Genomic DNA, 26339 nt, shown 5'->3' on the forward strand with positions numbered 1-26339 from the left:
GCTCCCAGAACAGAGCCCAGCTCCAAACCACAAGCCCCTGTGCTTGAATACATCTCTCTCTGCAGATAGTGAGCAGCTAATCAAATCTGCAATCACACAATACATTTCTGGAGCTCGGAGGTGAGTGAGGACTAGGGCTTGGAATATGAAATGGGACTCCTTCACACAACTTTTAGGAGTTTAATAATACATACAGAGGAATAGGTCATCGTACGTCACATAACTGTTGCAACCATCGCTGCAGAATCATTTTTATGGATGTCTCTGAAGATTAATTAACAACATCAAATATTCAGACAGGGCAATTTCCACACTGATAACTTCAGCGCTGGTCTGACCCCCACCACACTGGGTGACAGGCATTTTACCACTCAGGTTCTGGTGTAATTCTCTTGTCTCTGTCTCTCAATCATCGATATATAATAGACACCGTTATCTTTCGGTTGGTGGGTTGGTCATAAGTCAGAGATAGTCATTTGGAAAAGTGTCTGTTCTGACCAGATGAGAGGTGGAGGCTGGGGACGGTGGTGAATATCCCGGTGGGAATGAAGGTCTCGCAGGAAAAGTGAATATCACTGCTTGCAGTAACCGGGTTAAGAGGCAGCTCATAGTTGGCGCTGTTGTTCTGCGAATGACCAAAGCACAGGATTTAAGAGGAAACCAATTTATCCATTCTGACCCCAAAGCAAGAAACAATCATTGCTCCAGAATGTAAATAAATCGTCCCCTCCACGCATTTTAAAATCTCGCTTTAATAAAGGCTTGTTTAATTTCCCCGCGTCTTAACTGACTTGCATTGGGATCTGTTGTGTGTTTTTTTTATATTAACAGGAGAATATGGGTGTAAACATCTTTATTCAGTTAGCGCTACAGGTCTGTCCCACTGGAATCATCTTCAGTCTGCAGCGTGTCCTCTGTGCATTCCGACATATTTTCACGGCAAGTTTACAGAGAGGCTGGGTAAGTGCAGCAGTGACAAGTGGGGTGGTGGTTGGGGGAGGGGGGGGGGGGTTGCATTCGGGATCAGGTCAGGTTCACCGCTGCGGATCTAGAGGGGAACACTGTTCCTTAAAGATGTAAGTGTGTCCAGATATTAGACTGGGAGACGCTCTGATATGCTTGTACTGGACTCCCTCACCCACCTCCCTTTGCCTCGGACGCTGCATTGCCGGGCAGTCAATGTGATGCAGAACCGTGCTGTGTCTCCGCCTCTGCACAGACTGGAAGCAATGCAATGATTTAACACATACACACAGGCTCACTTCATTCTGTACCCGGAGAGTTGGGGGATACAGGATGAGGCTCTCGCTGTTGTATAACTGACTCTCTCCACTGCAAACCACCCCCCCCCCCCTTGTCCTTTCCTCAATTACCCCAACACCCCGACAGGAGATTTTCACATTAAAACATTAAAAGAAGATAAAACGCCAGTGCGCGAAATGTGTTGCAGAGTGTGGACAGCTCAGATCATCTGCTGTAATTCCAGCTTAGACAACAACTGGTTTCCAATTCAACAGCAATAACACAGAATACAGCGCACACTACAAACAATCCTTAGAATTAAAGGGGGGCAATGCGAACACTATCTGGTCTTTTCAAGTAAGTGCCAGTGGTCTGCCAGATGTGTGAGTTTAGGAGTGTTGAAGGAGAGACCATCCCAAAAGCAACGAAAGCAATTTTCTCTCTCTCCCTCTCTCCCACAGAGAGTGAGAGCCACTTGATTCTAAACCGGGAGAATTCAATCCGGCAATAACCAGTTAAAAGAGGGAAATGTCACGATGCAACCTTCAGATCCTCATCATGTTAGGTAGCTCAAGTCAATAATAAAATCCTGGATGCTGCCCAGAGTCCAAACCTTCTCCTGGGTGGGATGCACATTCCCACTGATGGGATGTACATGATAATATTTGGGTGGGATTGGGAACAGGGTGGGATGGACTAACAGCCTCCAAGTGGCGGAGACACTGCATTATGGATATATATGTATTTAGAAAAGCTCCCACATCCAATAAGCATTTTCCAGGAGGTCCCAGCCCTGATTTGCACGGCTTTTTCACACATGACTGAATGTATATATAGCAGAGACTCTCTCCTCACTCCAACACACCGGTACCAGAGGTAATGGAGTGGGAGCAGCCCAGCGGTGGATTTTACATTACAGTTTGCTGAGAAAACATCTCTGGATTTATTGTTTTTTTTTTGTAAATGAACAAGCAACTCCTGGTTTGTTTTCTATCTATATATATGTGAAGGATTCGTGTTGGACCTTTCTGTGTGTTTAATATTGAGGAATTCCACAATGTTAGCTGTGAGCGGATCGGTGGTAATTTTGGTTTTGAGTGTCGCCTGTCCCATCTCCAGCGACTCCCTGGAAAGTCAGCTTGTCACTCCCGTCCGGCTGGGAGGTACATCCAGCCAGGGCCACTTCTTGAGGAAGGGTCTGCAGGATGGCAGCGGGCAGGGGGTGGCTTTTAAGATCGCGGCGTTCGACCAGGAGTTCTACCTGAGCCTGGTGCCCGACTCCAGCTTCCTGGCTCCGGCTTTCACGGTGCAGTCTGTGTCCGCCGCCCCCCGCCCAGCCTGGGGTACCACTCTCAGCCACTGCTTCTACTCGGGCTCGGTGAACGGCGAGCCGGCTTCTTTCGCCGCCCTCAGCCTGTGCGACGGCATGCACGGGGCTTTTGGCACCAACGGGTCGGAATATCTCATCCAGCCGGCCAGGAGGGAGAGCCCGCTGGGGACAGGTGCCCGCACCCCTCACCTTATCCGCCGCAGGAGTGCCTCCAGCCCCCCGCTGCCCTCCAGGTGTGGAGTGAGTGGCACCTCCGCCAATGTCGAGGTCCTGCAGAAATTTAAAGGTGACCTGATTTTCTTTCTCTCCTCTCTCTCTCTCTCTTTATTTTGCAAATGACAGATTCACCTCCAGTTATCAGACACACCAATGTCCCCACGCATCGCATCTGTATCAGGATATGTATTCCCTGCAATTGGAAATAGCAACATTCCCACCTGACCTTGAATGATGTTAGAGGCTTCCTGTGACTTGTCCCAATCGGTTTAATTGGAGGGTAGGTGTCAGTGAGGTAGATTTTTGGTGCAATTCTGTAAATGATGCAGCCAGAGGGTGGATGGGGAACAGTCCCAGCCGCATCTCCACATTCAAACCCTTCTGTGCAAAAATCTCTCGCAATTCCCGCCTGAACCTCTCTGCCTTTCGGCTAAAGAACAAGCGTAGGATCAACCCTCCGAGATCAGGTGTAAAAATTTATTCTTGTCAGTTTGGATCTAGTATGTCCTCTTTATGATTCAATTGGTATTTGGAGCAAGCAAGGAGATAGACTTATCCTGCACACTCTGCACACTGTGACCCTGAGAATGGAATAAAATGTAATCTTAAACAGAATAATTATAAGAACTACTTCTGATTTAATATGAGTAAAATATTTATTGACTGCCCCTTTCCTTCCCTTGGCACTCCTCTAGGACAGAGCAATTATTTATTGACGAGATATTTACACAAAAACCACTCTGAGAATGGAATAAAATTTAATTTTATGCAGAATAATTGAAGAAAACTTCTGATTTAATGAATAAAACATGTATGGACTGCATCCTCCCTTCACACTCCTCTAATACAGTGCAATGTATCTATTGGGATGGGATGGTGATTCTATGTTGATGTAACGGGGATGCGGTGTTTCCGGAACATTTTCTTACCGTATGTAAAGTAAACCCTGACCCCCCGAGTCCTTCTCTAACAGTTGTCGGAGTTGGGACTCCTGCTGCCCACTGTGTGAGGACACAGTCAGCACTTGTGTTGCTCTCTCTCTGTGTGTAAAGTGCAGTTGGAGGGGGGAGGGGGGGCGGGGGTGAGACCTGCTCCCCACGTGATCAAACATGTCATGTGTGATCCCCCGCATTGCAGCTGTATATTTTACCCACATCTGTTGGCATTCTGTCATCCAGGCAGAGCGGGAGCTTCCTCATGGTCTGCTGATTATGATGTCTGTTCTGATGACTCTCAGAGTCCTGATCCTCCTTCACAGCGGCGGTGGGTCAAACCTATGGCAGCTGAATTATTGACACAGCAACAGTTTCCACGTGACTGGAGTCTCTTTTGGGGGGTTAACCCTTTGCAGGCTGCAATGCCAATTCCGCCCAGCCACGTTCTGCGTTCCCCATCTCGGTTAATGCAGACATACGTTTAATTTCAATGTAAAACATTGTTTGCAGTAATCTACTGGCCCATAATCTGTACAGTAAGAAGTCTCACAGCACCAGGTTAAAGTCCAACAGGTTTATTTGGAATCACGAGCTTTCTGAGCACTGCTCCTTCATCAGGTAAGTGTGCCCATCCCAGTCCAACGCCGGCATCTCCACACCATAATCTACATGCCAAGACTACCTCTGTCCTGTCAGAGTGATTGGTCTGATCTGGTATCCAGCCCCAGATAAGCTGCAATTTTCTCCGATCAAATGGCCGTCAGCACCAATGCCAGACTTTTGCTGTCAATTCCTGTTCACTATCAGGCTGCAGCTCCATCCTGGTTCAATTCCTCTCCATTGCCTACTCTCACATCCTAACATTGCTTCACCTCTTTCTCCTCAGATTAGTTCTTGTTGAAACCCTCGCCCGCGTTTTGTTACGTCCACGTTGCATTGTTCTCCTGACAAGTCCCCACTTCCCATACAGTTACAACCACTGTTCTAACTCACTTTCCATACAGTTACAACCACTGTTCTAACTCACTTTCCAAACAGTCACAGCCCCTGTTCTAACTCACGTTCCATACAATTACAGCCCATATTTTAACCCATACAAATTCCTAATCACTCTTCATGCCCGTGCTCGCTGAAGTCCATTGGCTCCTGATCTACCAATGCCTTGATTTTAAAATCTTTATTTTTACAGCACTTAATGGCTTTGGCCTTCTCCAACCGAACAACCCTCCAGGATTCCTACATACCTCCAAATCTCACCTCTTGTCCCCGCCCGCCCCTTAACCCACCATTGGTGTCTGTTCCTTTATCCACCTAAGCCATGCACTCTGAAATTTCCTTGCTAAACACATCTGTCTCCCCCCCCCGCGCCCCCCCCCCCCCCCCAACTTTGAAACCTATCTCTTTGATTAAATGTTTAGTCAGTTGCTGTGAATCATGAATCCCTTGGCTGGATGTCAATTGTTTGCTGTCTTGTTACGCTCCTGTGAAGTGTATTGGGACCTCTTCCTTTTTAAAAGGTGCTACATAAATGCAATCTGTTGTTGTAGCTCAGGTTACAATGGCTGGCTTCACTGTCACTTCACTCCCTCTCCCCAATCCACCCTTCCCTCACCCTGACTTCATTTTTACTACCATTTCGCGCGGTGAGAAAGCAATCAAATCTGAGATGCCCCTTTATTACAGAAAACTATTCAACTTACCTTCTGGTTGTGCGATGACCATTTTGATGAGCTTCAGAGCATACTGCTCTCCTCCCCTGTTTGTGACAACTGGACTTAAATAATAAAATTGAGCCGATCTGCTCAGTAACCAAACTCCCAATGCATGGCCTATGATCACAGGGAATGCAGAACAAGCAGAATGATGGATCTAACTTAATAAAGATCGTTCTATATCTTTGTGAGAATGAGTCAGGTGTGCCTTCTGACTTTCACTGGTGAATAAAAATACTAACTCTGAAATTGTATAGCAGTGGGAACATCTATTATTGATCATCTAGTTCAGTTTGTTTGAGAACAATACTTTTGCCACCTTTCCTTTGGAGAAATTCAGCTTAATAATTAGCAACTAAATGAGAAATGTGTTAAATGGTGCAATTCGGCCACAGAATTCTACCCTGTTTATGAGACTCTTGTGATTTGGAGGTTTATGAGGTTATTTGCTTCTATTAGCAGCTTCTTCAATATCTTCGTGGGGAAGTGCACTTGTGTGCTTTTAATGTTAAGTCATTAAGATCCCAAGCCCTCAGGCTGCTACCACAGAAAGTAGTTGAGGCCAAGACATTGAATGTTTTCAAGAAGCAGTTAGATATAGCACTTGAGGCGAAGGGGATCAAAGAATATTGGTGGGGGGGCCGGGGTGTGGGTGGGAGGGGGAGGTGGGGATTAGGCTATTGAGTTGGACGATCAAACATGATCATAATGAATGGTGGAGCAGGTTCGAAGGCCCTAATAGCATTCTCCTACTCCTACTTACTATGTCTGATTGCTGAACTATGTTGAGTTAACTGATCCTGTGTGCGCGAGCAACAATTTAGCTTCAGTCTGAATTGACAGCTTCAGCTGACATAGGGAGATGTTAAAAATCAGCTGATATATCCCTGTTCCTGATTACTGTCCAATATCTCCAGCAAGAAATGGGTGTCTGGATTAAATTCAGTCTAATGCCTATTGATGCTCGAATGTTCTGCCAACAGTTACTGTCTAACTTTGCACAAAGTGCTTGGGCAAGATACCAAAGGGCTGTCAGGCCCAGACAAACTTTTTGCGGGGACTTTTCCCATCCCACCTGCCATGGGTATCGTAGCAGGCAGGTGGAGGACGGACCATGCAAAGGTCCATTGACCTCGGGCGGGATTTTCCAGTTTTGGGGTGAGCGCGGCCAGAAAATCCTCTCTCGGTAAGAGTTAGCACCTTTTAAGAGAAGAGGGATATGAAGTAATAATTTACATTGGAGTACAAGATACCAAGTTACTTAAACAAATCTCCATTCTCTATCCAGAACACTGGAATAACCATTATAATTCTAGTTAGTAAATTTTAAGTTCGATGGATAATTCTTGGCTGTGGTATCAGATGCATTTTTGCAGTTCCTTAGTAAAGAAAGGGGGGTGCTGTGACACATTTGGTGTTCACATAGTTGAACAGATCATTTTATTCCATTCATTTATTTTACTCATTAAAAGGTTCCCTTTTTGTCTGCATTTTGATCATTATTTGCTGTTACATTTATTTTCCTTTTTTGGAGGTAACCCTACCTCATGTACCAATCCTAGCTGACAACATTGTTAAATCAATTTATTTCAAGCAGTTTATAAAAGGACAGAGTTATCCATGGGGTGAGGGGAAGAGTGACAACTCTATTTCCAACAAGACTAACCAATCAGATCTCTGGAGACCAAACAGTTATGATATATTCTTCGACACATGATTCCATAAACTTATTCAGTGCTCCCAGAAACACCTTCCCAAGAGAAATGGAGCCCAATTTAACATTTTTAAAAATGGAAGAACTTCAGAACATGTGTGGTTTATTAATCACACACAGCTCATAAAAACTGGAGATATAAGACCAACAAAAGGGGACCAATAGTTCATATTGATTCAATGTCTCAATGCGTTAAACATGATGATGAAGCAGGTATCAATATTTTTCCACATGCTTTGTGATCACCATAACCAGTGGATTTAACACAGTACATTAATTCATTCAGTATGGTTATTGTTGTCACTTACCTATTATCATCCTTGCTGACTCATTGACTGAAAATGAGATTTCATTATAAGATGGATGGGATTCTATGGCCTTGCTCGATTCGAAACCGCAAAATCTTTCCATGGTCTGCCCCTCGCCTGCTCTGAGTCTCATGGCAGGCGGGACGGTAAAATTCCAGCCCATGTGTTTATAAAATTAGAGTGAAAGTCTATTAATCAATAGATCAGAAACACTAATGTTGTTCTAAAGCAATAATTGTTTATCTTCCATGGATGCGGATGGTGCATAGTAAAGATGTTTTAAGGGCTAATAGTCCTAGCATGTCTGGCCCATTTAAATAGACCATCTCCAATACCCACATTCTCAGCACATCCTTCATACTTTCCTCTCCATTAAGTTTGCTTCTTTTTGATTTGATTTATTATTGTCACATGTATTAACATACAGTGAAAAGTATTGTTTCTTGTGTGCTATGCAGACAGAGCATACCATTCATAGAGAAGGAAAGGAGAGGGTGCAGAATGTAGTGTTATAGCTAGGGTGTAGAGAAAGATCAACTTAATATAAGGTAGGTCCATTCAAAAGTCTGGTGGCAGCAGGGAAGAGAATGAGAGTAAAAGATAGAATTAGAGGGTATGCTGGGCACAGCTTGCAAGAAGTCACCATGCTCCAGCTCCATTTTGGATCAGTTTCTTGAAACCAATATAATAATGCTCACTCAAAACTAATGATGAAAATTTTTGATGAATGGGATTTTGCAAGTCTGACTCCAGATAGGCAGCTACTGGACCCAACTGATTTAATTATAGTTTTAATTGATACTATGGATAACAGTGTAATTATGCACTTGGATGTTTAAACTCTGTATTTGTTTAATTTAGGAGGGGAGCAATGCTATTGGCTCCTGATACACTTGCCAACAGTGATCCCAAAGTGTGTTTGCCAGATTTTCTAATCCTGGCCATTTGGAAAACTAATTTCAACAAATTTGTGTGGATTAAAAATCTGGCAACTTCACCTTGGCATTGCTACCTGCTTCACCCAACGGTCATTTTAAATTTGGTGGTTTGAAATGCTAATAGATTCAATCCATTTTATACTCTGATACCCATTATTGAGGTACCCATATTATCAGCTGATTATTCCATATAGTTGCAAGTTTTATCATCATTCATTTTATCATTGAAGATGAAGATATTTCTTTGTGAGATGCATGTTTATAACAAATTTCTAATTAATGAAGATAGCATATTATACTTTACAAAATCAGCTTTGGATTCTGGCTAACATTTTAATTTTCTCTTTTTAAGCATCCCATACCATGGATCATTCATCTGAGGGGGAACCTCTGACTAAAAAGGCCAGTAGATCCAAGCGTTTTGCGTCAATACCCCGCTTTGTGGAAACCTTAGTAGTGGCTGATGAGTCCATGGCCACCTTCCACGGTGACGATCTTAAACATTATGTCCTGATGTTAATGGCAGTGGCAGCCAGGTTATACAAACACCCCAGCATTTTGAATCCTGTCAGCATTGTGGTGGTGAAATTTATGGTCATCAATCATGAAGACAAGGGCCCAAAAATCTCCAGCAACGCAGCCCTAACTCTGAGAAACTTTTGTGCATGGCAGAAAAAATTTAACAAGGCCAACGATAAGAATCCTGAGTACTATGACACTGCAGTTCTTTTCACAAAGCAGGTATGTCCCTTTATCTCTTTTTCTATTGTGATTGATGGCTTGTCAGTGTCCATTAACAGCACTGAGAAGTCAGTCTCTGGTTTTGTGGCATTCCATCAGCGTATGTTCCTTGTCTGCACAGACCTTTACCTCACTAGAATGTAGAATGATTCTGTTGCCTGTGACATGGACGTACTGTCAGTTCCACATCGACAGCTCAAATAACACTCTCCTTCTGCATCTTGCTCCATCAGGAATTTGACTTTGCACTAAAACGTGACAAGTTTAATCTCTATGCCATGTTACAGAATACACTAGGGCTAGGTTGTAATGAACTGCGTAACCTGTTAATACCTAATGTCACCCAGTGAGGTTCTTTCTTTAACAACCGAAAATATGTAAAGCTCTCCCTTTATGCCATGTGTTCTAAAAGGAAATGTATTAGAAAATCTAGTACAGCTCTTTGTCGTATTTTCACCTTGTATTTATTTTATTGTTATTCAGGATATGTACCAGATACAAAACTTAAAGAACAGAACTAAACTGGCCTTTTAATTGGCCTGTTCTGTTTATTTGCAGACTTAGGCATTTTTGTTTTAATGGATCAAAAATTCAACTTGCCAGAACAGCTCTATTTCTGGACCACTGGAGCATTGACCCTGACACTAGTGTCTGCTCCTCTTCATTTGGACAGCTTGTGTGTTTTATCCTGTCAATCATTAACGACTAACGTCTCCTCAGCTTCACAAGATCAGTGTCTTGATGGCTTGGTTATTCACAGGACATGTTTTAGTTTAGACATTTACTCAATTAAATATACACCAGGTCAAACTAAAATGGCAATGCCAAATCAGCCTTTCATTTAACCTGATCCAGTCAGGTAATGATTAAATGCCGTAACAAGGGTTTTGTGAAATGACCTAGCCAACAGAAGTGGGACAATATTGATCAGTCTTCAAGTTAGCAATCAGTCTAAATCATAAAAAAGGCTCCTTTATTTGCTTTCTTTTCTTCCCCATCACATCTAACACTTGTTTGGGTATAAAGTGTACAAACATCTCTTTTGTACCTTCCCTCTGCAGTCATTACGAAATGGCCTACACAATGAGTGTCAGCAGACTATCGATGGAGTATACCCATTAAGCTCAATTCTGTTCCTCCACAATGCCCACCAATGCTTACGGCAGGATTATTAGGCAGCAAGAAAGAATAGCATCTTGCCATTCCTAAGCCCAAGGACACTGAGGCCAATTCTAGCACCATGACTGTTATTATTGGTAAAGTCTTTTTACTATGCTACGTGCTATTGGTTTCATAGAACTGCAAAGCTTTGTTTGTATGACCACAGGTGTTTGCAGGTGCTTTCCTGGTCCTATTATGGTTTAGAATGACAGATTCACTGATGCATTCCAACCTAATAGCCTGCAATAAGTTGGGCCAAGTTGGACTTGTTTTATGAATGGGTCTCTACACGCTCAGTTTTGTGTGAAGTGCGCACGGGGTTTTACTTCCCTTCTGTAGATGTGAGGATTTCTCAGAAATCCTCACATCTACATTTCCACACTTCCTGGTTACTTTTTAAATGGCATTTTCTTTCTCAATATATCTTTAAAAAAAAAGAAATGCACAATTTGTGAACCTGTTTTCAACACCTGTATTTTCCTGCTCTGAAACCACACACCAGTTTCTTTCTCACGCTCTGTTTTGCTTGCCACTTCCACCATGATCACTTTGCTTTCTGTAATTATTGCCTCACCTGGCTTTGCTCCCTGGTATAAAACCACCCTAATTTGCAATTTTACTGTCCCTACCCCTGATACATTCAAAATCAACATTCACTCTCTAAAGCGTTAGAGAGAGCAGATGCTCCAAATATAAATCTACGAAGGACATATTAACCAAAACAAATGTCATCTGTCTAGCTGCTGTCAAGGCCTGTGGGTTATATTGGAATCAAGCCTTGTAACTAGCCATGTGATGTAATTTGCATGTAATCCTGAAGCATAAGCAATATTTACTGATCTTAATTATAACTACATTGTGGTCTACAGAAACTGTCTAGAAATCTGTGCTATATGCAGATGGAACTATCTATTTTAGCCAAATTAGTTGATTTTGAATCATCTGGGTTGTTTGACCAATATATCTGGCGATATGCTAGCCTCATCACAATATGAGCATTAATTCTCTGTGCTGAAATTGTTTGGAGGGGTTGGAGATTGAAGTGAAAGTTGCGATGGGGTATTCAACATCTTTTCATAACTGTTATATTCTTGTGGTGGACAATCATAGAGTAATACAGCACAGAAGAACCCCATTTGGCCCATCCAATCCATGATTGGTGTGGCCAAAAGCAGATACATTCCTTAGCTATCCAATTTCTGCGCCACAGGGAGTGCCTTGAGACTGCTGGTTGCCATTTTCCTGTCTGTAAAATGAGCCAGTGGAAGTTGAAAAATTAGGCACGAGGGGGCACTTCAGCCACTTTCTAGTCACCTGAAGCACAACCAATGCAATTTTTAGCTGGGCAACTAAGTGAGCGAAGAGCATGCCTGCCCATTTCTAGTGGGAGGCTCAAATCAAGGACGTACATTGTTGTAGGACCTGATTGCAATTTGAAGTACAGACGGGTGATGTGTAATCCATGCTTGCTCTGCTCATTTGAACCTGATGGTGAGCAGTATAATCAATGTTCCTTAAAAGGATAACTGGTGACCACAAAAGGGCTTCAAACTATTTTTTTGCAACTTCACTACCTCAGAGATTGACTCCCACTATCAAGACCTGGTCTGTTGATGGGCTCAGCAAAGTTACCGGCCCATTTCTCTGTCCTCACTCAACTGAGTGCCCACCAACTACATTCAGGTGAGCCCCAAAACTAAGGATGGATTATGGCTCCTCATGCTGGTTGCAGGGCAGGTGGCATTGTGCCCTGCCCACTTCTCACCCATAATGGGCAAAAGTTGTGGGTTTTTTACACTGTGTCTGCATTTGTTATCACTTCAACATTTGTTTATTGCACTTAGCCAGATGGACACAATGAAAAAGATAAAGCATGAGAATATTAATCCAAGGATAACCACAAACTGTTGTTTCAGTTAATTTGTACAGTACAATGTGTTCTGACAGAGTGGAACTTAGCTTATGATGGAAAGTGGCAACCACTTCATGTTTAACCCAACATTTCCATAATATTCAAGGAGATTAACTCATTATGGAGAAACTCTGAACTCTGAATTTTCCAATGTTAAATCAGTCAGGTTTTGTGGAATGCTTGTTGCAGATGCATGGAAACTCCCATTTACAAAGTATTTTATTTCTGTCTGCATAGTGACTGGAACCTGGTGTGACATTATCATTCAAATGCTTAATACACTCATGTCAAATTCCTTTGCCATTAAATAGATGTGTTAGCTGGTTTATGTTTTAAAGTTAATGCTCCTCTTAAAGTTTTAGACAAAGGAATGTGTTAAGTGCTTCTATTAAATAATAGAAATCTGAAAATTGTGGGTTGGAATTTTCTGGCTGTTCACTCTGGCGGGGTCTTCTGGTCCCGTTGATGGCTTACCCCCACCTTGGATTTCCTAGCAGCGTGGCGTTTAGTCAATGGGCAATCCCAAATATAGTGGTGGGACTGGTGGAAAGATCCTACCACCAACAAATGGCACGTTGCCTTCCACTGCAAGAAATACGCCACGGGGAGGCCAGAGAAAGCCACCCCCCCTCCCCCCTCCCGCCCATCCTCCCCGGTGATCTCTGACAACTCTTAAATTTAACTTGCACAGACAGAGCTCTTTTAAAAAATATTTTATGTTCATTTGATGTGCTGCAGGATCAGTTGCTTGGTTTTAAGAAGTTCCCACAAATGTCACATCAGCAGCTGGAACTTGACGAGTTAAATTTAATTCATAAATCTGAAATTGAAAGCTAGTCTCAATTTTACTCTCATCGATGTTGTAAAACTCCATCTGGGTTCATTATGCCCTTTAAGGGAGGAAATCTGCCATCCTTACCTGGTCTGGCCTACATGTGGCTCCAGACCCACAGCAATGCTCTTAACTGCCCTCTGAAATGGTTGAACAGCCAATCAGTTCAGGGGCAATTAGGGATGGACAACAAATGCTGACCTTGCCAGTGATGCCCATGTACCATGAATGAATAAAAAAAAGTTCCTTGCAAAGTGAAATTTTTAAAGTTAAAGTTAATTTATCAGTGTCACAAGTAGGCTTACATTAACACTGCAATGAAGTTACTGTGAAGATCACCCAGTTGCCACACTCCGGCATCTGTTCGGGTACACTGAGGGAGAATTTTAGTATGGCCAATGCACCTAACCAGCACGTCATTCAAACTGTGGGAGGAAACCGGAGCACCCGGAGGAAACCCACGTGGAGAACATGCAAACCCCACACAGACAGTGACCCAAGCCAGGAATCGAACCCGGGTCCCTGGCGCTGTGAGGCAGCAGTGCTGACCACTGTGCCACCAGTGTTCTGATGAACAATCACTCCTTTTGAAATTGGTTCTGTTGTCCAATGCAGCACTCCTAACTTAGCAGCTGTTGCATTCATTAACAAAAGTTCAGTTCTTTACAGCGAAATCATTGCAACAAATATTTTTGTTTTGAGAGGAAGAAGATGCAGGAGAATGGTATGTCACATTTACCACAACTGATGCCGTGGTGCACTTTGTTCCTGTCAGGAGGTGTATCTGTAAACCTGGATCCATATTACCATTGTGCTTCTAGAGGTAGCTCTATCCTTATAGAGACTTGTAAGTGACACAGTGAAGATAGCTAATCTAAATCTGTGTTGTGGCTAAAAAGCAGTCCGATCATCATATTCTGTCTATGAGTGACGAAGCTATCAACCTGTCCATCAATCCAGTACATTTCACACTGATTATGAAGAAGGATCATGCCCCAAAATGTGGAGGCTCACAGTGCCATGTAAAGCATGGAAATATTGCTGCATTTTGGATGCCAGCACCTCACATAATCGGGCATCCGGACCTGAGGCCTGTTCCATACCTGATGTGGTGATTAATGGAAGTCTGCACGAGGTTCATTTAAGGCCATGTATTTCATTTCAGCTGACGGATATCACTCCGCAATGCTGTTGGACCACCTGAGCCACACTCTGGGTGTTTGGCACTGCCACTCCTGGGTGCCTCAGATGAGGTCACAATTTTAAAAACAGCAAAAATGTGCCAACTGACAACGTGACCTGTTCTTAGGCCTGAAAGCAGCTCTCTCCTCTTGTGGCTGGCATCAAACAGGCAATGAATCAGGAGTAGCTTCCAGCCCTTGAAATGCCACTGGCACCTAGCATCCCAGATGCTGATCTTCTGGCACTCCTAGGATATGTTTTGGTAAATGCCTCACATCCCATGAGCTTGAGAGCAGAGTGCAGCGGGCCTGAGGAGATGTATTTCCTGTGGCACAGCGTCAGGACCACATTATCCACCCCGTTAATTGGCAAAATGTGACTTGTGCACACTACCACCTGCCAACATGCACAATTCGCTTAACATTGCAGTTCAGACTCATAAACAGCTTTGCCACATGATACGTTTAATGTGTCACTTTCAAATTGCACCATTTCATACGAAATGAATAGAGGCAATTGACCTGGGCGGTTAAATTCAATCAGCAGTCTGCTTCATTCACGGGAAGATATTCAGACCCACTGGGAGTGTTTGAGAGATCATAGGACTTTTACACACTTTCTGACCTCCTGAAGCCATAAGGGGACGGCGCGCTTGCTCTTCTGACCCTGCTGGTGTATGCACTTCAAAGCGAATTTGGATATCCTTGATCTGAATTTATTGCACGAGTCCTGGAGTTCTCCACCTCGCTAAGAAGATATTGTGCAGAGGAAGCTTTTATCTGGGGAGCAGAGTGAAAAGGGCAGCCGTGGCAAGTTATTAAAGGAGCAGAGGATTTGGGAATTGTGGATACATAGTCAGTTTAGAGACTTAGAAAGATAACATGAGTTGCTATGCAAGAATATCCTGTTTTAAGTAGTCGTTACATTGCTGGACACCACTGCTTAATATCGAAACCACTTATTTTGAAGCAAATATTCTCATTTAAGTGTATGAAATATCAGGAGATGTGTTCCCAACCAAGATTTCCAGCCCCAATATGTAACATGAACATGAAATAAACAAAACATTACGTTTCTTTGCATTCCCAGTGATATGACAAAGAACCAGGGTGCACGGTGGCACAATGGTTAGCACTGCTGCTTCACAGCGCCAGGGGGTTGGATTCCTGGCTTGGGTGACTGTCTGTCCGGAGTCTGCATGTTCTCCATGTGTCTGTGTGGGTTTCCTCCGGGTGCTCCGGTTTCCTCCCACAGTCCAAAGATGTGCGGGTTAGGTGCATTGGCCACGCTAAATTGCCCCTCAGTGTCCCAGGATGCGTAGGTTCGAGGAATTAGAGGGGTGAATATGTGGGGTTATGGGGATAAGGCCTATGTGGAATTGTTGTCGGTGTAGACTTGTTGGAATGAATGGCCCCTTCTGCAGTGTAAGGATTCTATGACTTCTAGGAACCAAGTGGAAAAAGTTTTTATTCTGATTGCTGTAAAATAAGGCTACAAAGTACATCCCCAAAATAGAGTTGGCACATTTTTGTGAGATTGTTTTCTCCCCTCTCCTCACTTATGTTAACTCATTTTATCCCTTAAAATGGCCCGGAGGCCTGTGCTAATTTTTATCCTGTTTGTGGATGTTTGACCTGTTACTGGAGGGTTTCTTGGCTTTGACCCCCTTCTTTGTGTGGAACCAGTGACCAACATCTGGGGGTAGGGGTGCTAGTTGGTACCATCGTCTTTGTGGCTATCTGCTTCACTGTCATGTTCATGGTCATTGGGTGCTTTGGTGGTCTCTGGAAATTTCAGCGGGAGGTTGTGGTGACCAGGCCTCTGGTCAACCCCATGAGGTGGGTGAGTGAGCAAGTGGCCATGGGGAAGAAGCAAAAACACAAGCTAAAAGTTCGAGAGAATAGGTCAACAGTCCTCTCTTTAATTCACCGAGCCGCTAACTATGCAGATGGTTACAAAAAAACTTCTGCACACTACCTTGTAACTGAGTAATACTTAAAAATGAATAAATGTCTTTTCTTAGTACTTCGTAACAAATCTACTCTAGTTAAAATGGGATATTGTTGTTTCTCTTCTCACACCTAGTGTGTACAAGGCAAATTTTCACCTGATTCCACAGCAAGTTTCACCTGGAACAAGTCGCTAGTCTGTCACCAGGGGCTTATAGTTTGATGGGGGGTGCGGGGGGGGGGGGGGGGGGGGGGGGGGGTGGGGGGGGGGGCTGGAGACACTCTATATCAAGCATGGCTGACCAGGAGTCTCTCCCACTCTTACCGCCAGCCATTGGCAAGTTGGAAGGATTTTACAGGTTGATTAACCTGATGGCCACATTATGAATACACCTTCCTTAGCCATCAAGTCCTGGGGTGGGACTCAAACCCAGAGCTTTTGGGTCAGAGGCAGGAATGCTACTGACACATTGTGCCACAAGACCTCCTCAAAATGGGATGTCGCTGTACCTGATCTTCAATGATTATACATTGGAGAAAATATGGAAAACATAGGCTTGAAACCGATGAGATTATTCATTTAATCATAGAATCTTACAGTGCAGAAGGAGGCCACTTGGCCCATCAAGTCTGCACCAAACGCAATCCCACCCACGCCCTACCCCATAACCCCATGCATTTACCCTAGCTAGTCCCCCTGACACTAAGGGACAATTTAGCATGGCCAGTCCATCTAACCCGCTCATCTTTGGACTGTAGGAGGAAACCGGAGCACCCGGAGGAAACCCACGCAGCCACGTAAAGAATGTGCAAACTTCGCCTGGATCCCTGGCGCTGTGAGGCAGCAGTGCTAACCACTGTGCCACCATGCCGCCCCCAAATCATGTATCAATCCTATCCAAATGTTATGACAGTGATTTTCCAAATCATTAAGCTAGTCGTGTATTTAGCTATATTTAAGTATCCCAAAATATTTGCATATTATAGTTTGATAATCTTTTTAAGTGTTTTGCCCTCAATTGTGGGAATTGCAAACTTGGTTTTGTCATCTCAATAGATTAGAAGAACAAAAAGCTTCACAAAAGCAAATGAACCATTTGAACCTGCATGAAGATCATGAATTGTCATTATCAAAATTTCATTGCATCATGGTAATAGATGAAGCAAAACACTTACTGTATCGAGATGCAAATTTAACATATACTTATCTCCAAATTAACCTGATTCTAGCTGTGAAGTGAAGGAATTTATTTATGATTGTAACTTGTGACAGCATTGCAGCATCCTGAAACATTTCATATAGTCATTTTTGAAGTAAAGTGACTGTTTTGTAAGCAAATGCAACAACCATCCTGTGATAGGATCTTCCCACAATCAGCAACTGTGGGACCAATCCACCCATTATTTTGGTGGCGTTACATTGCAGAGGAATGCTGCCTATACTTCAGTAGAAATCTGCTCCTTCAAAATTCGTGATTCTTAGTAAATTAAATGCGCTCATTAAACATATATAATATTGGCTGGAATTCTCTGGTCGTTCACACTGGTGGGATTCTCTACTCTTGATGGCTTCTCCCCTCCCCCCCTCCGCCCCCCGCTGTGGGTTTTCCAGCAGCATGGGGTGGATTCATTAGGAATTCCCATTGACAGTGCAGGGAGTAGATGATTCCAGCACGAGCGAATGGCACACTGCCTTCCACCGCTGGGAAAAATCCTGAAGGGAGACCAGAGAATCTTGCCAAATACATTTACTTTGAATCCATTTTATTTTTATTCTGGTATTAATGAGCCTGCAAATGGATCAAAGTTTATGACTTCATTCATGAATGAAGTTCTTGGAAAAATTTATCGTCATAATATGTTTATAAAGCTCTGCTGCACATGTCCTAACTCACATCAAGTCCTGGCAACCATTGTGCTCATTGGCGTACATTGGCTCCCAGTTACGTATCACCTCAATTTTAAGATTCTCATCCTTGTTTTCAAATCCCTTCATGCGGTATGTTGGCACAGGGGTTAGTACTACTGCTTCACAGCGCCAGGGACCCGGGTTCAATTCCCGGCTTGGACCACTGTGGAGTTTGCACATTCTCCCTGTGTCTACCTGGGTTTCCTCTGGGTGCTCTGGTTTCCTCCCACAGTCCAAAGATGTGTGGGTTAGCTGGATTGGCCATGCTAAATTGCCCCTTTGTGTCCGAGGGACTAGCTAGGATAAATGCATGGCGTTATGGGGATAGGGCCCGGGTGGGATTGTGGTCGGTGCTGACTCGATGGGCCAAATGGCCTCCTTCTGCACTGTAGGGATTCTATGATCTTTCCCTTTCTCATTCTCTAACCTCCTCCAGCCCTAGAATCCCCTAAGATCTCTGCACTCCTCCAATTCGGGCTTCTTCAGCATTTTCATTGGCAGCCATGCCTTTTAGCCGCCAAACCCCAAAGCTCTGGAATTTAAACCTCACCACTTCTCATTCCTCTTTTAAGAGATGTTCTTCAACTTATTTATTTAACCAAGCTTTTGGTCATCTGTCAACATCACCTCATGCATTTCGATGTCAAAGGTTTGTTTGATAATTGACCCGATTTAAGTGCCTTGGGTTGTTTTTCTGCATTAAAGGTGCTGTGTAAGTATGAAATGTTGTTGTTGCAATATTGGAAACTTCCTGTAATGACCTCAGTGAAGCCTGTGAGGTTGGCCTTTTGGAGTATGAGCTCCCTGTTTGAGGTAATGATTACCTGCTGGATCAGGGAGTCTCACCTGTGTACATATATTGAGGAGTGTCAGGGCTACGGACACTCCGGATTCTGACTTTGTTCCTGAAGCGCTCTTAGGAGTGGAGATAAGTTTATAAATAAAGGGAATCTGGTAAATGGACACCAGCCTCTGAGGAGTTACTTCAGTTATGTTTTCAACATCAGCTCCTTGGGATTCTATTTGAGTTTAACAAAGACGCTAAATGATGTATTTGTAATTGATGCTCAGTTCATTGAGTGCTGTATCCTTTTTGTGTGCAAATTATGTAAGAGGTGAAAATGCTCCTTTGTAATTTACACAACCACTATATATTTCTTTATTCTTATTTATACAGTAATGTTAAAGATCTGACTTTCTTTCACAGCCTGATGTGAAAAAAAACAGGAGGCAATGTTTGTGGATCTTTTTCATACACATTTGACATACAGTATATTCCAAAATCACATTGACATACAGTATGCTCCAAAACCACTTAATCAGTTCCACAAAGTCTGGCTGTTGACCTTTGGTGCTATTACACAATGCCGACTGCTTTGATACTTGCATGATGTTGAAAGTAGCGAAAATGAGCAGTTTTGAGCTCAACGTTTCGCATTGTACCCTCGGCTCACTGGACTCCGACAACTAAATGTAACTCTTAAGTTTTTGGGATGAAAAAAAAGCAATTGCTTGGTCCAGCTCAACTTCATAAAATGAAAGCAGGTTGCCTACAATCCTCTTAAATGTTAAATTTTTAAGTCAAACATTCTGTCTATTTTTGCCAGAACATGCATTAACTCTGCATAACCTTGCAGCTTAGCGCTCTGAGGCTCCATTGTATTTTAGCATATTAGGCCTCAATTCTCCAGCCCAGTTAAAGTTTTTATGTTCAGTTATTCAGTGGGAGAATTTTGGCAAGATGTGTAGTGCAAACTGCATGGCTTTAACATAATGGGCCTCATTACATGGACACGTTGAAATCATCTTGTTTAGCATAAGAACAAATAAAATAGGAGGAGGAGAAGACCCCTTGAACCTGCTTGACAATTTAATAAGATAACAGCTGAACTTTAACATCAAAAGAGAAAATGCTGGAAAATCTCAGCAGGTCTGGCAGCATCTGTAAGGAGAGAAAAGAGCTGATGTTTCGAGTCCAGACGACCCTTTGTCAAAGCTCTGACCAAGGGTCATCTGGACTCGAAACGTCAGCTCTTTTCTTTCCTTACAGATGCTGCCAGACCTGCTGAGATTTTCCAGCATTTTCTCTTTTGGTTTCAGATTCCAGCATCCGCAGTAATTTGCTTTTATCCGAACTTTAACATCAGTTGCCCTTCATAGGATAGAATCCTTACAGTGCAGAAATAAACTATTCGGCCTATCGAGCCTGCACTGACAACAATCCTACCCAGCCCCTGTCCCCATAACCCCACGTATTTACCCTGCTAATCTTCCTGACACTAAGAGGCAATTTAGCATGGCCAATCAACCTGACCCACATATCTTTGGAGCGTGTGGGAGGAAACCAGAGCACCTGGAGGAGACCCAAGCAGACATGGGAAGAAAGTGCAAACTCCATACAGACAGTCACCCAAGGCTGGAATTGAACCCTGGCCCCTGGCACTGTGTGGCAGCAGTGCTAACCACTGTGCCACCTTTCTCCTGAGACTGTGACCTCCAGGTCTAGACTTTCTAGTCAGGGGAAACAGCCTCCCAGCATGACCCCTGTTAAACCTTCTAAGAATTTTGTACATTGCAAATTTTGTTTAATCACATTTGGTCAAAATCATACCAAATTCTCTCTCTTCATAGGTTTATGTGTATCGTTTTGTTTGTCAGACAGAACTTTGCCGTTTAAACATAATGAAAGAATTTATCAAATCGATCAGATCAAAATACTTGACACAGGGGATATCATGAGTTGAGTGGATGCAGTGAATTGTAACTTTTTATCTAAGTTTAATCAGGAGGTATGTTTCTTCCTGTATGAAATGAATTCTTTGCTAAATTGTGGATCGTTTAGGAATATTTTGATATATTAAATATCTTAAAGAACAGTAACTGACTTTTATAGCCCAAAGTTCACAGAAAATTTAGTTTGTAGTCTTGTCAGCCATCCACCCAAAGAGATAAAAGCAGTTATCTGAAAAAAATGGCCTGATCTAATCATGGTCAGTGATTGGAATGAGAAGGCGATAGCAGATGGGTTTTAGCATGTAGCCCTGGTTCAAACACCAGCCTTCACAAGAAGCAAATACAGTGCCTCACTGCACGATTGTAATTCATCCCTTGGATGCTCTGTGTCTCCTTAGTATAGACAGCAGCTACAGATAAGATTCTAGCACCATATATGGGAATAAAATTGTGATAGTAAGGTATTTAGTGTAGCTTTGCCAATAAGAAGGAGATGTCTTTGTGCCTATGTTTACTTCTGCCTCTGCCTCTCTCGCTCCCTGTTTTTCTCTCTCGTTTGCTCACAAATGTTGGAATGATCGAAAAAGAAATAATTTATGTTTAAATAGCACAACTTCAGGCCAAATGTCTGAATCTTTCAAAGTGCTTTAAACAATGAATAACTTTTGGATTTTGGAGGCTGTTATATGAACAAATACGTACATGAAATTTGGGATAAATGTCTGATGGCCAGCAATGATTATCAAAACAGACTAATTGCACAATGATAAATGAGTTAGGGGGCTCCTGACGTCCCCAACACCACAGGTATCAATCTTCAGCCAATTCGATTCACTCCATATGATATCAAGAAATGACTAAGTGCATTCGATACAGCAAATACTGTGGGGCCCCAACAGCATTCTGGCTGTAGTGCTGAAGACCTGTGGCTCCAGAACAGGCTAATAGAATCATAGAATCCCTACAGTGCAGAAGGAGACCATTCGGCCCATCGAGTCTGCACTGACCACAATCCCACCCAGGTGTCTTAGAGTCTTAGCTATGAGGATAGCGATGAACATTGTCGGACAATACAGCAGGATATAGATAGGCTGGAAAATTGGGCGGAGAAATGGCAGATGGAATTTAAACAAGATAAATGCGAAGTGATGCATTTTGGAAGAACTAATGTAGGGGGGAGTTATACAATAAATGGCACAGCCATCAAGAGTATAGAAACACAGAGGGACCTAGGTGTGCAAGTCCACAAATCCTTGAAGGTGGCAGCACAGGTGGAGAAGGTGGTGAAGAAGGCATATGGTATGCTTGCCTTTATAGGACGGGGTATAGAGTATAAAAGCTGGAGTCTGATGTTGCAGCTGTATAGAACGCTGGTTAGGCCACATTTGGAGTACTGTGTCCAGTTCTGGTCGCCGCACTACCAGAAGGACGTGGAGGCTTTAGAGAGAGTGCAGAGAAGGTTTACCAGGATGTTGCCTGGTATGGAGGGTCTTACCTATGAGGGGAGATTGGGTAAACTGGGCTTGTTCTCCCTGGAAAGACGGAGAATGAGGGGAGACCTAATAGAGGTGTACAAAATAATGAAGGGTATAGATAGGGTGAACAGTGGGAAGCTTTTTCCCAGGTTGGAGGTGACGATCACGAGGGGGCATGGGCTCAAGGTGAGGGGGCGAGGTATAACTCAGATATCAGAGGGACATTTTTTACACAGAGTGGTGGGGGCCTGGAATGCGCTGCCAAGTAGGGTGGTGGAGGCAGACACGCTGGCATCGTTTAAGACTTACCTGGATAGTCACATGAGCATTCTGGGAATGGAGGGATACAAACGAATGGTCTAGTTGGACCAATGAGCGGCACAGGCTTGGAGGGCCGAAGGGCCTGTTTCCTGTGCTGTACTGTACTGTTCTTTGTTCAGGTCCTATTCCTGGAACCCCACATATTTACTCTGCTAATCCCCCTGACACTAGGGTCAATTTAGCATGGCCAATCAACCCAGTCCACACATCTTTGGACTGTGGGAGGAAACCTACGCAGACATGGGGAGAATGTGCAAACTCCACATAGACAGTGACCCGAGGCCGGAATTGAACCCGGGTCCCTGCCGCTGTGAGGCAGCAGTGCTAACCATTGTGCCCCTAGCTATAAACTGATCCAAAGCATCCAGCTGAAGCTCACTTCTTAACATGATGGAGGAACACATCACTAGGGTGGTACTGATCCATACAGATCAAAGCTAACTCGGGTCATTCCCGGGTCTGTGTTGAATTAGCCAAAGTGCTCAGCACTCTTTGTCGATGGGGAGGAAAGGCCAACCCCCACTGTTACTTAGTTAGCTATAATGGGAAGCGCGTATAACTGGATATCAGCGAGGGGCAGGGCTCTGTAATCTGCAGATACTCAACATCTGGATTCAGTGGTCAAGAATTGCCACTTACATCTGCTGCTAGAGGGTTGTCATTGCTTACTGAGTAATATCCCGAATGTGTCAACACCTTTGAAAAGGTTCGGGAAAAACATCTGAAGGAAAAAGTTGCATACACCCTTCAAATATTTGCGTATTGTTGACTAATGATATCCAATTGCAAAAGTTAATTTTTATTTTAAGAGTTCATGAATGGAATTTTTATTCATTAGGCTGGGTTGTTAGTCAAGAACCATAATCACTGCATCACCATATCAACTGTTTGCATTGGAGCCAAATACATTAAGCCACCAAATATATTTGTGACAATAAAATGCAAACAAATATGTTCTGTAAATGTGTGAGGGTGATTCTATGTGAAAAGCCTTTCGGATGATATCTTCAGAATTTCATTGACACACACCCAGAAGCAACTTTGAAATAGGTAGAATGAGTCCATCCTTCTCTCTGGGCTTCTTCACTTCCATATAATAGCAGTGTATGGTGCAAGCAAAGTTCATTTGCGCGCATTTGTGTCAACTCTTGTTACAACAGGAAATGAATGACTATTGACACTACCTAAATTACATTGTTCAAGAGCAATAAAAATAAAATAAATAACGTTCTCCCCGTGTCTGCATGGGTTTCCTCCGGGTGCTCCGGTTTCCTCCCACAGTCCAAAGAAGTGTGGATTAGATTGATTGACCTTGCTAAATTAACCCTAGTGTCAGGGGGATTAGCAGAGTAAATATGTGGGGTTATGGGAATAGGACCTGGGTAGGATTGTGGTCATCCCATTGAATAAAATAAAGAGTTAATTTATTAGCCACAAGTAAGGCTTACATTAACACTGCAATAAAGTTACTGTGAAATTCCCCCAGTTGCCACACCCCAGCGCCTGTTTGAGTCAATCCACCTAACCAGCACGTCTTTAAGACTGTGGGAGGAAACCGGAGCATCCCCACGCAGACACGGGGAGAACATGCAAACTCCACACAGACAGTGACCCAAGCCGGGAATCGAACTCGGGTCCTTGGCGCTGTGAGGCAGCAGTGCTGACCACTGTGCCGCCGTGCCGCCCCAGTGAGGACCCTGGAAGCAGCCCCCACAACATAAAATGATGTCCCAATAATATTTTGTGTGCCATTAGAAAAAATGATGGGGCAATAATCTATTATGAAGATCTGAAGGATTGTCACTATCAAAATTACATTGCACCCCAGCAATAGATTTGGTTTGACAATTTTGATTTGCTGGTTTAAATTTCATTCACCTTGGTGAAAATTCGCTGTAGCTAATGCGAGCAGTGTAAGTTTCTGATGACAGGCAACAAGACCTGAATCTGGGAAGCAAGCCAAAGGAAGCATCAAATTTCCTAGCAGGTTAATATCTTGCAGGTCACAGTGATGGGCGCGTATCCGAGGTGGAAATCTGAGCTGCTCTGAATTTAACCGGCTTGATCAGTTCAGGGCTCAGTTTCTCGTACCATAGAAAAATTCTCCGTTTATAAGGAATTTGAACCCTCACTACTTAAGCGAAAACTTGAACTGGAACCAAATTCTCCTTGGTAGCGTCCCATTGATTTAAAAGTGCCTTTAATTTTATTTAACAGTTCATTTCTGGCTGAGATTTCAATGGGTTTGAATAAGCAGAGATTGAACAGGTGCTCTATCTTAAACTAAATACAATTTGATCATTTCTTCCAAGTCTGGTGTTTGTAGCAGTTAAGAATAGTGGGAAACTGAAACTGAAAAAGGGTTAAGAATTCAAACTTTTATATAAATATTTATTCTAGCCCTGGGGGAATATCACCTCCATTAGTTAATTGTAATTGTGTCCTTAACAACTGGATCTATAACTTCACTACAAATAGTAAATCAACCACTGCCTACTCACACCCCTTTTTGGATAGTACATAGCAGCACTGATACCAGCATTATTGAGGATTGTATTATGGATATATTTGGTATAGGGCAGGGTAGATTCGAGTAACAGCAGCAGACAAGGTGCCAGGGATTGGCTCGAATTCTCTCCTTACGGAGGTCATGGTGCCTTTACATCCCAGAGAGTATCATTTCTCTAGAGAATGATTTAAAATGTTTATAAATTTTATTCTTCTACAAATCCACCAGTTGTTCTGAATGTCTCCACTGCCTCTTTGTTTCTCTCCTTTTCTTCTCCCAAAGGTAGGGGAGTCTACAACTAGAGGGCATAGCTTTAAGGTGAGAGGGGAGAGATACAAAAGGGTCTGGAGGGGCAATTTTTTCATTCAGAGGGTGATGAGTGTCTGGAACAAGCTGCTGGGGGTAGTATTAGAGGCGAGTACAATTTTGTCTTTTAAAAAGCATTTAGACAGTTACATGGGTAAGATGGGTATAGAGGGATAGGGGCCAAATGCGGGCAATTGGGACTATCTTAGTGGTAAAAACTGGGCAACATGGACAAGTTGGGCCGAAGGACCTGTTTCCATGCTGTAAACGTCTATGACTCTATATATTGTTTTGTTTTCGCAATATTGAAGTGCCTTTTATCTGAATGGAAATATAACGGGCACAACATAGTATCGTTGTAGCTGGACAACTGATTTTTAAAATATATATTGTGGGATCAGTTTGGATCTCAGGAATTTGACATCTTGCCATTGTGTTCACAAAGAGTGTTTCTGATAGGTCAGAGGAATAATAGCAAACAGCTCAAAAACGTACATGCGCCAATGACTCCACTGCCACTGGTAAAGACACTTCCACTGGTAAAGACACTTCCACTGGTAAAGACACTTCCACTGGTAAAGACACTTCCACTGGTAAAGACCCTAATTTCTGGTATTCATCTTCTACCACTTACGAGTTAAATTTCTGGCTAACATTCTTTGTGAACACATATATAATGGGATCATGAAACCAGTCAGAGAGCTTTTGGATTTGTTTTAAGTGGACAGAACAACATTATCTCAAATTCTCGTAAAGCTACAGTGCAGGGGGAGTCACGCACCATCTTCTAGTCTTATCTTTTAGCTCATTTGCTTTTAACTCTCACTGGTCTCTGTGGGCATGTTATGTTCTGTGACAAATGGTTTCAGTATTGGATATGTCTAATTAATCACCTGCAGAGCTCCCTGATGTCA

General features: G+C 43.1%; 1 protein-coding gene across 1 annotated transcript in view; it reads left to right on the plus strand.

Moving 5' to 3' along the window:
* The first annotated feature begins 2100 nt into the window (after positions 1–2100).
* The window catches only part of LOC144479873 (A disintegrin and metalloproteinase with thrombospondin motifs 15-like), a 56564-nt gene continuing 32325 nt past the window's right edge, over positions 2101–26339 (plus strand). The window contains exons 1-2 of the mRNA XM_078198901.1: positions 2101–2858; positions 8748–9136. Coding sequence (XP_078055027.1) covers positions 2300–2858; positions 8748–9136 — 948 coding nt within the window. The 5' untranslated portion in view covers positions 2101–2299. The remainder of the gene's footprint in view (positions 2859–8747; positions 9137–26339) is intronic.

This window comes from Mustelus asterias, chromosome 27 (assembly GCF_964213995.1).
Source record: "Mustelus asterias chromosome 27, sMusAst1.hap1.1, whole genome shotgun sequence".
NCBI lineage: Eukaryota > Metazoa > Chordata > Chondrichthyes > Carcharhiniformes > Triakidae > Mustelus > Mustelus asterias.